The sequence below is a fragment of the Heteronotia binoei genome, chromosome 9, assembly GCF_032191835.1.
Source record: "Heteronotia binoei isolate CCM8104 ecotype False Entrance Well chromosome 9, APGP_CSIRO_Hbin_v1, whole genome shotgun sequence".
In the NCBI taxonomy this organism is placed as follows: domain Eukaryota; kingdom Metazoa; phylum Chordata; class Lepidosauria; order Squamata; family Gekkonidae; genus Heteronotia; species Heteronotia binoei.
In genome coordinates this window covers 57,304,542-57,319,769 of record NC_083231.1, presented here as the reverse complement: position 1 = coordinate 57,319,769, position 15,228 = coordinate 57,304,542, and the positions used below count along the sequence as shown (strand labels likewise).

Here is a 15,228-nt window from a genome sequence, read left to right as displayed (position 1 = left end):
CACTAGCAACAATTTAATAGTGTTTTTCTTAAATGTTCAGATCACCTCACATTTCCCCCCAGTAATCTTTACAATAGTTCTGCACAAAACAAGCAGATGGGAGTTGGAGAAAGAATTTTACAGGATGTGCTATCTGATGCCAGGGATTGAACATTGGACCTTCTGCATGCAAAACATATATTTTAACTAAGCTTTAACACTTCTCTACAAAAGTTACCTCACTGATCAATGAATTCAGTTCCTCCACTGGAAATCAAGATGCTACTATTATCTAATTCCACATCACACACAGACAGCTAATATGCAGGCCAAAAATTAATTTGATTTCATACAGTTCTTCAATATACATACAGTATTTTTTGCACCATAAGACTCACTTTCCCCCCCCAAAAAAGTGGAGGGAAAAGTGTGTGCGTCTTAAGGAGCGAATACTGCAAAAAATTCACACAAATGCCTCTAAATTCACACAAACGGCTCTAAAAACTAGGTGCGTCTTATGCTCAGGTGCGTCTTATGGAGCGAAAAATACGGTTGTAACCATCCTTAAAAACTCCTCTCTTTGTTTTTAATCTTACCTGATTCTGAGTGGGTAAGGTCTTGAACAGCCCCAACTGAGTTAATTGGCAAAACATCATCATCAAAGCTGATCAGATCTCCTTCCCTAGATGGTGCGCCCTGCTGTGGAGCTGCTGAGAGGCTGCTTGCAGTTGGCTCCCCCAGAGACCTGAATGCATTTGACTGGACAGCTACAGAGAGTTTAGGAGCAGAAGCAGATGGTTGCAGTGGAAGAAGAGGAACTGCAGGACTTTCAAAAGAGACTGACTTCTTGGGTACAAGAGGCCTAGGAGCAGGAATGGGAGATTTTTTCTGTCCTTCGGTGTTATCAGAAGTCAATCTGTCATCTGTATTAAGTGGCCCACTGCTACTACTTTTTACAGTGTCTGGTTTGGGTTTCTTTGGCAGTTCAGGCTTGGTTGTAATGCTGCTCCCAGCTTCCTGAGGCTGAAGATGTCTTTCCTGGGAAACAACCTTGAATTTGTTTTCTGTCCAGGAATCACACTCATCTGAAGTTCTCGTAACTCCTGGCTTTGGAGCAACCACAGGTTTTTTAACATTAACTACAGGCTTGGAGGCTAACGAATGTGGAGAAATTTCTGGCTTCTTTGCTAGTCCTGAAGTTTCTGTATTTGCTTGTGTTTCAAAACCTTTGATCCGTGATACTATACTGCTTTGGCTCTTGTCTGTATCCATACTGTCTATCACCACATGACTATCCAATAAGCTATCATCTAGCAGGGATACCAGCTGAATTGAGGAGGAGTCCCTTGATTGGCTTGTTTCTTCCTGATTGTCTTCTGTGTTATTTTGAGTTTCTTTAACAACAGGTTTCAGATTGCCTTTTGATCTTGGTTTTGGCACCGGGCATATGTCAGCATTAGGCTTCTCCTGACATGTCTGCTCTTCCAAGACAACTAGGAGATTCTCATTTTTGGAAGGATTGTTGTTCAGCAGAGAAGACAATGGCCTAGGTGGCTTGCGAGGAATTTGTACAGCTGAGAAAAGAAATCACTGTGTTAAAATGTAGTCAACACTTTCTGCAGTCCCAGAGCCAGCTCCAAAAATAAAAGACTGAAACTTGTATGACCCAAACCTGTGCTAGTTTCAACCCAATACTCAGCCCAATGCTACACCATCTGTGAATGCTCAACCTAGATAACAATTAAAAAGTTACTGGAGTTGCTGAGCAGCAACCAGGATCACAGAAACTCATGTAACATGCTTATAAAAGGGGACAACTTTTATGCCAAATATAAATGATTTTGAAACGTCATACAATTAAGTTATGCACCTGGAGCAGTTTCACATTCACAAAGTGCATGCAGATTACTTTTCACATTAATTCCTGGCGAACTGCTGATGATTTCCTCTGGAAAGTCAGTCTGTGTCGATGATGTAGCAGTACATCTGGAATTAGCAGTACCAACAGCATTGTTCTGACTGGTTGTACCAACTTGACTGATCTCTTTGATTACCTGTTCATATGAAGGTGGCTGCAAAACAAAAATGTCCATTTGATTTGGGTGCATCAGAAACACAGGACATTTACAAATTTAACATGTCTGAAATTATTTTTAAAAATCATCAAGAGAAATCTGTTCCAAGTGCTTATGAAAATTAATTTGGATATTCCATTAATATCAAACTCAAATAGCAGGAAACTTTGTGACTGCTTACCTCAGCCAGAACAAGCTCATTTGTTCTCCAGGAACCTGGGGTGGGAGATGATGGGAAAACTAGCCCTTGCTGAGAAACATGGTTTCCACCAGGAAACCAGGAAGATGGCCTAAGGGGCTCAGCAGCAACTATAGTGATTTCAGGGCGTCTGAAAGAAAAAAATAAACGAGGTTAAGTCTGTGACTGTTAAAGTATTTTGGGAATTCAGGACACTTGATATTTATTCTTAGTTCTTCAGAAAAGACATTAAGCCCCTCTGGGCCAAACTGTATTTCCACCCATTCTAGAAACTCCATGAACAGGCATATTCACAGCCTTCTGTTTCTATGCTTTGACATTTTAATAACTTACATTCTAGAACGCATACCTATAAAAAGTTAACAGCAGTCTCAGTGGTTCATACAGTCTCACCCACACCCTGCAAAACATGGTAAAATTTTTGCAAGAAGCACAGAAGGTTGCCCTAAGCCATCAATTGGTAGGGCACTTGATTCTGTGGCATTTGGGAAATTCCAAGCTTTACGGAAAAGTAGGGGTTAATGAATTTCATATAGACACACTTTGCACTATACACGCACATGCATCCGGAGCCCCTGCAATAAAGATTGTTCCTTTCCCAGTAATCAGTTAAAATGATAGGTGTTTCATTAGTTCTCAGTGTTATAAGTCTATACACAAGTATCATTGAAATGGCTCACATTACTTGTTTTGAATGTTCTTTGAGTTGTGTTTTTAACATATGTGTGACTGTTATATGCTATCACCACAAGCTCTTGACCATATGAACATATGAAGCTGCTTTATACTGAATCAGACCCTTGGTCCATCAAAGTCAGTATTGCCTACTCAGACTGGCAGTGACTCTCCATAGTCTCAAGCTGAGTTTTTTCAAGCCTATTTTGCCTGGACCCTTTTTCGTTGGAGATGCCAGGGATTGAACCTGGGACCTACTGCCTCCTCCTCTTCCATTTCAGACATTTGGCAATAGGATGCTTTTATGCCCATATTGATTTTATGCCAATCAATAAAATACAATTTAACTGATGATCAGTAGGTTCAGGACAGACAAAAGGAAATACTGCTTTATACAGAGAGTGATTAAAATGTGGAATTCACCGCCAAAGCATGTAGTGATGGCCAGAAGAATAAACAGTTTTAAAAGGGGATTAGAGTCATGAAGGACTAGCTACTAGCCATGGTGACTGAGGGGAACCTCCACATTCAGAGGCACTAAATCTCTGAATCCCAGAGCCTGGAGGCAACATCAGAGACTAGATGGACCACTGATCTAATCCAGCACGACTATCATGTTCTTATGTTAAAAGAAGAAAGATGCTTGTTCCCTCACTGACATCCCCTTTTCCTTTCCTCTCCTCGTGGAAATGAATGATGATACTGATGAGGATACTTGAAGCCAAAATGTTGTCATGGGTGCTGGGGGCCCTGCAGAAGAAGCCGAGCCTGCAGAAGAAACTGTGCCCCTGCCACCTGCACCAGTGCCCCTGCCTCCTGCTGGAGAAGATCCAAGCCCCCCTGCCTCGCCCTCTCGGGTGGCTCGTGTGCGTGACCGCCTTCGTCAGGACCTCAGGGATCGGAGGAGGGCGGCACGCTCACGAGCAAGGCGCTCCATGAGCCCTGAGTTTTGAAAGGATTCTGGCCCTTCTAGGAGTGAGGGTGCTTGAGTCTCAGCAGGATCCTGGCTGCCCTCTGAGTCAGCAATTAGCCCAAATGGGCAACAGACAGCAGAGGGCTATATAGCTGTGGGCTTTGAGAGAAGGCTTTGTGGAAGCAACTAGTCACTTACCTGATGTTCTAGCATCCACTTCGGCTTCTGACTTCGGCTTCTGGACCCCCTGACTCTGGCATTGACTTCTGGACCCCCTGACTTCGGCTTCTGAACCTCTGACCTACGATACCTGGACTGTGATTCGGTTTTGGCGCTTTGGACCCTCCTTGCTACCCAGCTTGGACTGCCCCCTGGACTTCGCCTGGCCTGGCCCCAGCCCGTGACAAATGTAGCAGGACATTTAATCGCTCAATAGGGAATGGGCAGGGGATGGAGGTCTCAGGGCTGTAACGTATCAGTGTTGGATTTGCACACACACATTAAATACAAAGTTCAAAGTGCATTTGTAGCCCTATTAGCTTTCAAATAGGGTTCCTATTCTCTCACTGAGGACAGGAGTCCCCGTGATTTTGGGGCCTCCAACTGCTGCCATAGAACTGGCTGGTGGGGGGAGCCTCACCCCTGAAGAGCACCCAATGTGCCCAGCAAGATAATATCACCCAGAGTTTCCCCCAAATGTTAGAGCATCCCCCACACAACATGCCCAGTGCAATGACATCACTGTGCCCTGCACGCTTTGTGCACGCAGGCTCCTGAAAAGAGGCCCAAAGTCCCCCACTGGCAGCCAGGTAAAAACCTGACAACTCTACTTTCAAAGTATATCTGTATGCAGCATGAATAATTCTAAAGATGGGAAAATGTGGAATATAGTTTGTATTAATGCATTAAATAACTGCAATTACATTTTGCTTTCCTGCATTGATACTAATTATCTAATCACAAAAAAATACAATATTTGATAAATAACAAAATTTTACTTTTAAAATTCCATTTGACATACTTCCATGGAATGTTCTTCATAAAAATGAACTGAGGCATATTCTGGCTCAGGTGCTTCTTCCCTTGTACGCTATTCAGGTATTCAACACTTTCTTCTTTAGAAATAACTACAACTTGTGAACTGAGCATATGAATTGAGGTCTTAAACCAGCTGTAATTTATATCTTGCCTAAAAAACAGGTTTCTAAACCTACATTCAATCATAGCTTAGAATCTTGGTTTTCAGGCAAGAAACAAACCACAAATTGTTTAAGTACTCAACTTTGGCATCACAAAAAATTGTAATGAGTTCTACGTCAGGGTATATTCAGTTGGAATCAACATGGTATATTAGAGGGAGGTGGTAGAAAGAAAGAGAGCATGTAAGGCTGAGAACTTTCTGGATTCCTTTCTTTGCAAAAATTATGAGCATCAATCAATCAATCAATAATAAATAAAATAAACCTGGCATAAGATACATGTACACAAACACAAGCCTGCAGGGCTTAATCCTGTAGCTGAATGCCCAAAACTGATGAGGATACTTGTTCTCCAGGAACCTGGGGTGAAAGATGATGGGAAAACTAGCGCTTGCTGAGAGACATGGTTTCCACCTGGAAACCAGGAAGATGGCCTAAGGGATTCAGCAGCAACTATAGTGATTGCAGAGCATCCACAGAGAGCCAGTTTGGTGTAGTGGTTAAGTGTGCGGACTCTTATCTGGGGGAAACTGGGTTTGATTCCTCCACTTGCAGCTGCTGGAATGGCCTTGGGTCAGCCATAGCTCTCACAGGAGTTGTCCTTGAAAGAGCAGCTGCTGTAAGAACTCTCTCAGCCCCACCTACCTCACAGGATGTTTATTATTGTGGGGGGGGGAGGTAAAGGAGATTGTGATTGCTCTGAGATTCAGAGTATAGGTTGGGATATAAATCCAATATCCAATAATCCAATAAATCTTCTTAGAATCTGCTTTTATTTTTTAAACACAGGTCCACAATCTTACTGCATCCAGGATCCCACAAATAAGAAAGGATGGCGGAGAGAATTTTCATGTATCTTTTGTGTATCTATGATATAAGGCAGAATTTTAATAACCTGCAAAATAGGTCCTTTTTTCAACCCTGTTTGGAAATGATCCATTTGGTGAATGCTTAAATCTCTAATTAAACCACCAGGAGGAAAAGAAGAAAGGGAAGAAACACAAATTTGCTGTACCTTTTATTTCCTCTATAAGTATGGAATTGTTTTCCTATCTGTAATGCGGAGGGAGGAATGATTTAAGTCACAGTACAACCCCTTAGGAATTTCTTCCCAATTAGATGGAAAGGAAAATGGCTTGATTAATCCAAACACAACAACACTGTTATATTAAAAGATCTGAACAAATTTATTAACCAACATTGACTCAAATGTCTGGCACATCCCTCCTAATAAATGAAATAGCAATGATCACAGATCATACCTTCTCTCTCTTTGCTGTTCACTATGGCCAGAAGTACGGGAAGCTAATTATTAAAAAGAAGAAATAAAGAGTTACTTGGAATTAGTGGTAATGCAATATTTCAGTTCTCAGATTCTCAATAAATAATTCAAAGTGTTTGATTGTATTTGACACTTGATTATTAGCAAAGTAATTCACTTATATGAGTAATGATCATTTAAAACACAGGAAGTTTCTCAAATCTACTTTAGCCTTTGAAAGTATTTTCCAGTGGTTCAGGAAAGCAGTGATTGTAACAATAGCAGGGCTTTTTTGAGCAGGAATGCACAGGAACACAGTTCCAGCTGGCTTGGTATCAGGGGGTGTAGCCTAATATGCAAGTAAGTTCCTGTAAAGTGTAGGTGATACTCAAACAACATAGAAATTATTAAAATACTGGTCTGCATCCAAAGGTGCCCTTCTATTTTTTTTTGGGGGGGGGGGGGTTTCCATCTGTGAGTAGAGTTGATCCAACACAGAGAATCAAAGCAGACTGATTCCCCAATCCAAAACTCTGGTGCTCTGAATTTCTTGTACAATCCTCAGGACCTGCCCCATTCAATTCAAAAGAGGAAGAGGAGGCGCTTACACCACATGCTAAGAAACAAAGCTGCTTCTACCTTTGACATTAATGAGGCAACCCATGAATTTGGTGGTATCATTATGTATTCACAGTTTCCATAATAAAATAATTAGGAATGTTTATGTTTGAATCCAGCCTAGCAATTTTTAAAATTGGGGGGGGGGGGGGGGGGGTTGGAATTATCTGCTTCTCCCCTCAGAGAACTCTCCCCATGCCTGAGTCTCAAAATTCCTGGAGAGTCCAGGTAGCCTGCTGTGAGCCATGCATGATTCCGAGTTCAGCCCTAATGCACCTCAGGCACTCCTGCGGACATTAAATGATGTTGATATTAGGCATTTTATTAAAGCAAAATGAGTCCACTACAACTTCAACTCAGTATATTTTTTATTAGTGTTATTAACATTTTATTTGAATGTAACCTTTCCAATTTTTCTTCTATAATTAAAAGAATAAGTAATTAACCAGGAGGAATGTTCGCATAGCATATGATTTAGGAAGTCTAATATTCTTGTGCAGAAGCAAAGTACTGCAATTACGCCATTGCAGATTCATAGTGGAAGTCAGTAAAAGCACCAGCAGGGGAAGGATGGCTCAGACATACCTCTTCCACGGGGCATATTTGATGTGCACTATTCATGAGTGCTGAGGGGAAAAAAGAAGGGGTTACGGCAAAGGAAGAGGAAATGGGGGAAGAGAAAAAAAAGAACAAAACATGCTTCTAGTAAAGATCACTGGATTTCGGTTTTGTTAGTCGCACAAGAAGAGAATAGCATTTTTCTCCACAAGGAAAACTCTAGCAATTGTTTAAAATGCCTATCTTAAAAATGGAACATTTTTAATGTAACTTTTATGTGTTTAGAACAGCCACCTGAATATGATTTTAACAGAGTTCAATAGCTCAAGTTCTCCTTGACCCACTTTTGCCGAAGGAATAGTTATTTTAAAGACTTAAACCACCCCATGTTGCTGTGTTTAAGCAGGAATTTGTTTCTGCTACTCATGCTAATAGGTAGGTTTTGCAATGTCAGTGTACACACATATCATGTTCAACATTTGTCTGCAATTACAGTAAATTCAAGCTGAAGGATTTTGTTTCTCAGTTATCTGGATTTTTCTTGATATCACTTTCTATTTTGATAAAATAATTAGAGGCTTCAGCAAATGTTAGAACATTTTAATATCTTAAACTGGATGATGTCAATTACAAATCTAGTGGGAATCTTAATTTCCATGGGAGTTGAATCTGGTTGAGATGGCACAATTCTGCCAGTTCCACTGTCAGGGATAAATTCAAGACTGTTAATAGCAAAGTTTTTATTATTCTTGAGATAAAGAACAAGGGATGTCCTCTGACTTCAATGCAGTAAGACAACAAATATGAAGTCCTTAATTCTTTAAAAGTAGATATGTCGAATTTATGGAGGATAGGTCTATCAATCAGGCATGGTAACTAGGGATGGGCATAAACTATGAGCTGAACCAAACAAATTTGGCAGTTTCCAAACTGAACAATTTATATAGGTTTATGAGCCATAAAACCCTGCTTTCTGCTCCCAGCAAAAGCATTGGGAGCAGAAATCAGGGGTTTAAATGGCTCTGAGCCATTTAAAACCTTCCGTTCTTCTCCCCACCACTTCAAGGAGGCAGGGAGCAGAACCAAAAGATTTCAAGGCTCCACTTAATCCTCTGGGTCTTCTCCCCCTCTCAGAACAGCGGGGAGCAGATCAAGTGGGTTTAAATAGCTTCCAGCTAGGGTTGCCAGGTCTATGTTGCAAAATATCTGGAGACTTTGGAGGGCAGGGTTTGGGGAAGGGCCTCAACAGTACAATGTCAAAAAGTCCACCCTTCAAAGCAGCCATTTTCTCCAGGGGAGCTGATCTCTGCCAGCTGGAGATCAGTTGTAAAAAGTAGGAGATCTCCAGACCCCACATGGAGGCTGGCAACCGTACTCCCAACTATTTAACACTCTGGTTTTGTTCCCTGCTGTTTCAAAGGCGGGGGGAAAGCAAAACCAGAGGCTAAAGGGGCTCCTCCGTTATGCAGCCCACTGAAAGGGGCTGTATGAGGGAGCCCCTTTCAGTGGGCTGTGCAAGGGTGTCTAAGACAGCTGAGGCCATTTGGCAGAAGTCTCCCTCCGTTGGCTTAGCTCTCTTATGTTCCCTTGCGCAGCTTCTCTAAATGGGCTTTGTGAGGGAGTCCAAGACAGCTAGGCCAGCAGGGAGAGATTTCGGTCCGCTGGCTCAGCTGCACTTCAATAAGCCCAGAGTATCTTCCATGATATTTGATTTTAAAATCTATACTCTAATTAGTCCAGTCAAACTTTTGATGTGGCTCATATCCAAATACTTGTCAATAAGACAGCCCATGTGGTATAGCAGTTACAGTGTCAGATTAAGATCCAGCATGCTCAGGTTTAAATCTCTACTCTGCCAAGGAAGCTGGCTGGTGATCTTAGGCCAGCTTGGGGTCCCTTTCACAGCCTGTTGAAAGGGGCTCCCTTGTGCAACCCATTAAAAGGGGCTATGTGAGGGAGCTCAAGATAGCTGAGTCAGCAGAAAGAGACCTCCAAACAGCCCTAAAGAGCTGAAATTAAAAGCCCAAAATTTGGTAAATGTTCAGATGCTCAAGTTTCATAAAACACTGCTTCCCAAGCTCCAAACCAACCCAAGTTCAGCCTAAATTCTGGTTTGCAAGACAGTTTGTGCCCATCCCTAATGGTAACTAAATGGAATCTCCATGTTTGTTGGAAGTATGTTTCTGAATACAAGTTGTTAGAGACAACAGGAGAGGATACAGGGGTTCTGTACACTTATGAAGCATGCAAAATATTGTTAGAAAGAGGCAATACAAATGTCAGTTTTTAAAATATTGTGGGGTGAGCAAAATAAATATTTTGGGACCTAAAAGGCTAGGAAGAGAGGTGTCACACAAGCATAAAGGAGCAGGTAATTTCAAAGGCAAGGTGCCAACACTGAAAAAGCTCTTGTTTGATCCTGCTGAGATTTTCAAAGAGCAGGGCAATTTTTGCTGATCCCTTCCTCCCCTGGGAAACTTCATATTTTCCCCCAAGCTATTCCTTGGGGGCCCCACTCCCCAGAAGCAGCATTCCAGGCTTCTACAACAGGTGAGGAGTTGGCAAAACTCAGCCCACAAACACAGAAATTTAGGTTGGATCCAAGCCTGGGTCTCTGGTTTCCTTCTAATTCAGTTCCATATACAGGGGTAGAAGGCCTTGGAAGAGGCTATTTATTAAAATATTTCAATTTTGCCCATCAACAAATGCTTTTTTTTGAGCTGGCTTTCAAACATAATAACATACCAATACATAACTATCACCACCAACAACAGCAACATTTTTTAAAAGCAAAAGAAATGACAATCTACAAGAGAAAACTACAAAATATTAGGACTATCAAACATCAGGATTGGGCACCATACAACCAAATCACCAGACTCTAACAAAAAGAGTAAGGAAGAAACAGTTCATTTAAAGGGGTTGTTGGACCAGAAGGTACTGCTTTGTGTATTATTCCTGTGAAGGAAAGTTTACATACATGTAGCCTATTTTAAATACAACTTTCAAAACATTCAACACAGCTTAATTTAAACAAGACAATGGAGGTGTTTTGCTATTGACCTATACAATCTACCCAAGCTATGCTTTTATATGAACAATATTTTTATATAGCCCATGATGGCAAATTCTGGAATCTGAGGCATTTACAAACAAAGCACAGGTAAGAAAAAAAAAGTTAGAATTGCAACTGAAAACAGTTTATCAGTGATCAGAACACATACAACACTACAAAGTAAAATATATTTGAAGTCTGCTTAATGAAGCTATAAAATACTTGCCTAATCATTTTCTTTGCTCATAAAGTTAAGACACCTGCCCCAAAAGTAGATAAAGCTGTATGAAAGCATACTTACTCCTCTTGATTGCTGCTTTAATGGAAGACAAGGGGCCTTGGCTTGAAAAGTAAAAAAAAGAAAATATCAGTACCATTGTCCAAGAACAAAAACAACAAAATAGACCACAGCATGCAGAGCTGCAAAAAAACATAGGATGTTCACCTAGTACCTGTTAAATAATTTATTTAGTTTTACAGAGATTGGGGAAATTGCTTTTCCAATTAAAAAAAAAACTCACTTGAACTGCTGCTGAGCACCTACCAACATTCTAATGAAAAGAAGCTGAAGTTGCTAAGTTGAAGGATTTACAGTTAACTAGCAATTCCCTTTAAAGTACAGTTATTTGCTTTTCATTGTATGTCAAAGTTCATATTGTGGGTACTTTCATTTCCTTTTATCTGATAAAAACTCTATGATACATCAGTCTTGAGCAATAGATACTTGCTGTTAATCACTTCTTACCCAGTAGATAAAAGGAGTTAAAAAAATTGCAATTGCTAGGTTTTGTTTTTTGATCCCTGTCAGAAAGGAAAGATAACTAAGTATGTCCAAACAAACTTACAAATAGGCTTGCCAATCCCCAGGTCCCAGCAGGGGTTCTTCTCGCCCCCAGTCAGCTGGCCAGCGGGGGGAAGCCCTGTCCCACAGCCACCATGTGACTTTCCACCTCCGAAGGCTTTAGTCTCCGACTGGAAAGGCTTCCTCTTGGGATGGTGTATCTGTGTTACTTTGAAAAAGTTGACAGCAACTCGTGAGTAGAGATGCCAATCTAGCACTTCAGTCGCCAGAAACGAGGGAGGGGGGAGGGAAACGTCTGCTGGACACTTCATTATTCCCTATGTGGAGATCGATTCTCACAGAGTGTAATGGGGAATTGATCTGGAGGTATTGGGGGGCTCTGGGGGGGCTGTTTTTTGAGATAGAGGCATCAAATTTTTCAGTATAGCATCTAGTGCCTCTCCTCAAAATACCCCCCAAATTTCAAAATGATTGGACCAGGGGGTCCAATTCTATGAGCTCCAAAAGAAGGTGTCCCTGTCCATTATTTCCTATGGAAGGAAGGCATTTAAAAAGGTGTGCTGTCCCTTTAAATATGATGGCCAGAACTCCCTTGGAGTTCAATTATGCTTATCACACTCTTGCTCCCTGCTCTGCCTCTAATGTCTCCTGGCTCCACCCCAAAGTCCCCAGATATTTCTTGAATTGGACTTGGCAACCCTACTTACAAATGCGGTAAAATATAAAACATTTTGTGGGTTGTGTTGAAACACAGTTTCAATAGCTGCATTAAAATGTATGTAATGAAAATATACTATGTTGTATCCAGCACAAGAACCTGCTTAAGTAACACCCACTTGCATTGGGAGGCTGCAGTACTGTTAAGTGTAGCTCTGCTGATGGCACAGGAAGAAGAACAATTTTGTTTCTTCCTCCTCACTGCAGCCTCTCAACATGCATGACTATCACTCCACAGGAGTCCTACATCTCCCAAAACTAAAAGTGTTGGGGATGGGGAGAACTGGGAAAATTGGTGACTGTCAGTGCCGTGTTCTGATGGATCTCAGGATCCAAACCATTACTTTATACCTTTTTATCCTGCTCTCCCTCAAGCAGCTCAGGGCAGGGTATATGCTCTTTTTCTCTTCTTCACTCAGGCTGAAAGACTGACTCACCCAGGGTCACCCAGCAAGCTTCAAGGGACACTGGAAATCTAACCCTGGATCATCTGGAACCTAGTCTGACCTCAGTCAGACACACATGGTCTCAATTTGCATGTGGCTAACAAAAGACATATATAAATACAAGCATCATAGACAGACTAAGAAACCATTGCACATTCACACTTTTCTAAGTAACTTGGGTAACAAATATATGGAAAATTAGTTCTGAAGAACTAATCCTAATTCCACTCTCCCCACAGCTGACATTTGGCAAGATATAGATGTTGCTTTTTGCAGGCAAGCTTTAATAACCAGCCTTTTTGTATCAGCTAAATCATTCATTGCATCAAAATGGAAATCTTCACAAGCTCCCCCACTTACTTGTTAATACTCTAAAATCTGGGACATGTTCATCATGAAAATGATTATGGACTTTATACAACAATCTGACAATAGCTTCAAGAAAGCAAGTTTTTGGGAAAAATGGTTCTCATTTATAGAGTATATATCTGCACACGACATTCAGCCTCACAACTTGGATTATCTCAACCAACTCTGTCTCTAATATACTTGCCTCTCTGTTGTCTTTGTCTCTCATTTGTCATAAGCACTAGTCGTGGTCTGCCTTCTTGCAGAACATCTGCATTCATTTCTTCATGGCTGCAAGTTTTCTTCTTCTCCTCTAGTTAGCTTTATCTCCAATTTCAGTCACAACAATTTATTCCACTGCATTCCAACATTCACTCCTTTCAAGATTCCCTTAAAATTCCCTTTTCTTATTTGACTCATCCCTTATTTGCTGATGTCTAACCTCAATTCCCAGACTAGCAGCATATTACAAGATTTTTATATCTGTTAATATTTATTTAATGTATTATCTTATTGCAGGCTGTATATGTTTCTAATGATCTTGTTTTTTGAAAACTTCAATAATTATCAAGGGAAAAAGTACATCCTAAAGTTCACTGAGCAATTAAATGTGCATACAATTGCAGTCTCAAATGTTCTCCAATTTTAAAAAAAACCTTTGTTGGCATAACAATAACCAAAAAAAGAGGAAGGGATAGCAGTACAAATCAGCCTATATGCCAACAAGGAGACTCCAATATTCTAATAAAAATGAACAAACTAACCAAATTCCTTGTGGCCTATTACGTCAACCCACTTGTAAAATCTGATACTTTCTCTTCAGCCACTCTTCATAAAATAAAGCACAATTTAAATCAGATCCTAGTTGCAATATGTAAGGCAGCAAGCTTGCAACTGGCTACTGCCTTTATTGCCTGATGACTCTCCCTTCCAACCCTACAAGTGTCAGGAATTCACAATGTTGCTATTCTTCATTCTGCCGTGCTTTGTTTACTCCTAATATTTAATATTGTTATTACTTTTGAAGCAAACAAATAAATACCAATATAGATATGAATATACAACTACTAAATCTTAACTCCCACACAGGATACACACAGAGACTACTGAATAACCAGAGGCTGAGAACATCCATCTGCTCTGTCCCACTCCCTACTTTAGGACAATTTCATCCAGCAAACACTGCTTTGAAAGTGGCTACCAAAGGCTGATTTTAGAGGAGCTGAGATAAGGTTTAAGAAGTCTGCTCAGCTACACATTTTTTAAGAATTTAGAGGGCAAGAGGAAAGGCCTCCATCCACCCAGCCCCTCCAGTTGGACTGCCCACCAGCTTAGCTTGCTCCCATCCATAAGACCACCTCCTTATACAAACAAGGAATTTTACATGAATTCTATCGCTTTCAGATACATTTTGTTAAGAGTAGATGAATGTCAGAAAACTGTTCAGGAATCATGGCAGAATATCAAAACAGACAGGTATGATTGCTCTTTGATAATCAAGTAAATCCCCCTGCCCCCCAATATACTAGTTCTCTTTAAAAAAAATTGTATTGTTTTAATAGGGAGGCAGCATTAGAACTAAGCAAAAAAGCAGATCCAAAGAACATAAGAGCCTGCTGAATCAGACCAGTGCTTTATCCACTCCAGCATACCATTTTCACACAGTGGCCAGTGACTTGCTCTTAAGGGTATGCACAGCACAAGAGCAAAGGCCTCCCCTGCTGCCTCCCACTAACACCCAAGTTCTAATACTGTGGGAGAGGGAGGAAAAAAACTCCCATTTTCTCCAACCCATGCATAATTTGATAAACCTCTATCATGCCTTCACTTAGTCATCTTCTTTTCTAAGCTGAAACTCTTCAATTTGTCCTCATAAGAAAGATGCTCCAAACCCACTACTCCTTCTCTCCCCAAAGAAGATTCGGTGAGAATGCATACTGTGTGTATATATGCTTAAAACAACAATTCCTACTTTCCCTTATCCGTTCCGAGCTCTTCCATACCTTGGTATAGTCTTAAGAGTGGGGACAGCAGAAATTGGTGAATCTGTAGCTCACCAGTCTTCAGTCTTTTCCACCTACTCACCACAGGATTACCTATTTCTTATTCTTCTACTCCTAATTACGATATATTACCTGTATTTCTTATTCTCTCATCAATAATGATCTCCCTTATTTTAACAATGGCAAATCCAAGGATTGTTCTTCCCAACCAGATTGCTTAATTTCTAGAAGAGGTGCTAGTGTTGGCAGATTTATCAGGAAACACTTCCTTCTCATCTGGAAGGCCTTCCTACACTGATGGATGTATGAAGGCTTCCTTCCTTCTGCTATTTGATGGTGAAGGAAATGCACTCTGCAGCTTTGGAGGACATCTCCATCTA

General features: G+C 40.8%; 1 protein-coding gene across 4 annotated transcripts in view; it reads right to left on the bottom strand.

Moving 5' to 3' along the window:
* The window catches only part of SH3D19 (SH3 domain containing 19), a 130,213-nt gene that overhangs the window by 50,264 nt on the left and 64,721 nt on the right, over nt 1–15,228 (bottom strand). For all 4 annotated transcript variants that reach the window (XM_060246650.1, XM_060246648.1, XM_060246649.1 and 1 more), the window contains exons 3-7: nt 10,834–10,874; nt 6,303–6,345; nt 2,236–2,383; nt 1,850–2,051; nt 576–1,553 (exon numbers count right to left, since the gene is read on the bottom strand). In XM_060246650.1, coding sequence (XP_060102633.1) covers nt 576–1,553; nt 1,850–2,051; nt 2,236–2,383; nt 6,303–6,345; nt 10,834–10,874 — 1,412 coding nt within the window. The remainder of the gene's footprint in view (nt 1–575; nt 1,554–1,849; nt 2,052–2,235; nt 2,384–6,302; nt 6,346–10,833; nt 10,875–15,228) is intronic.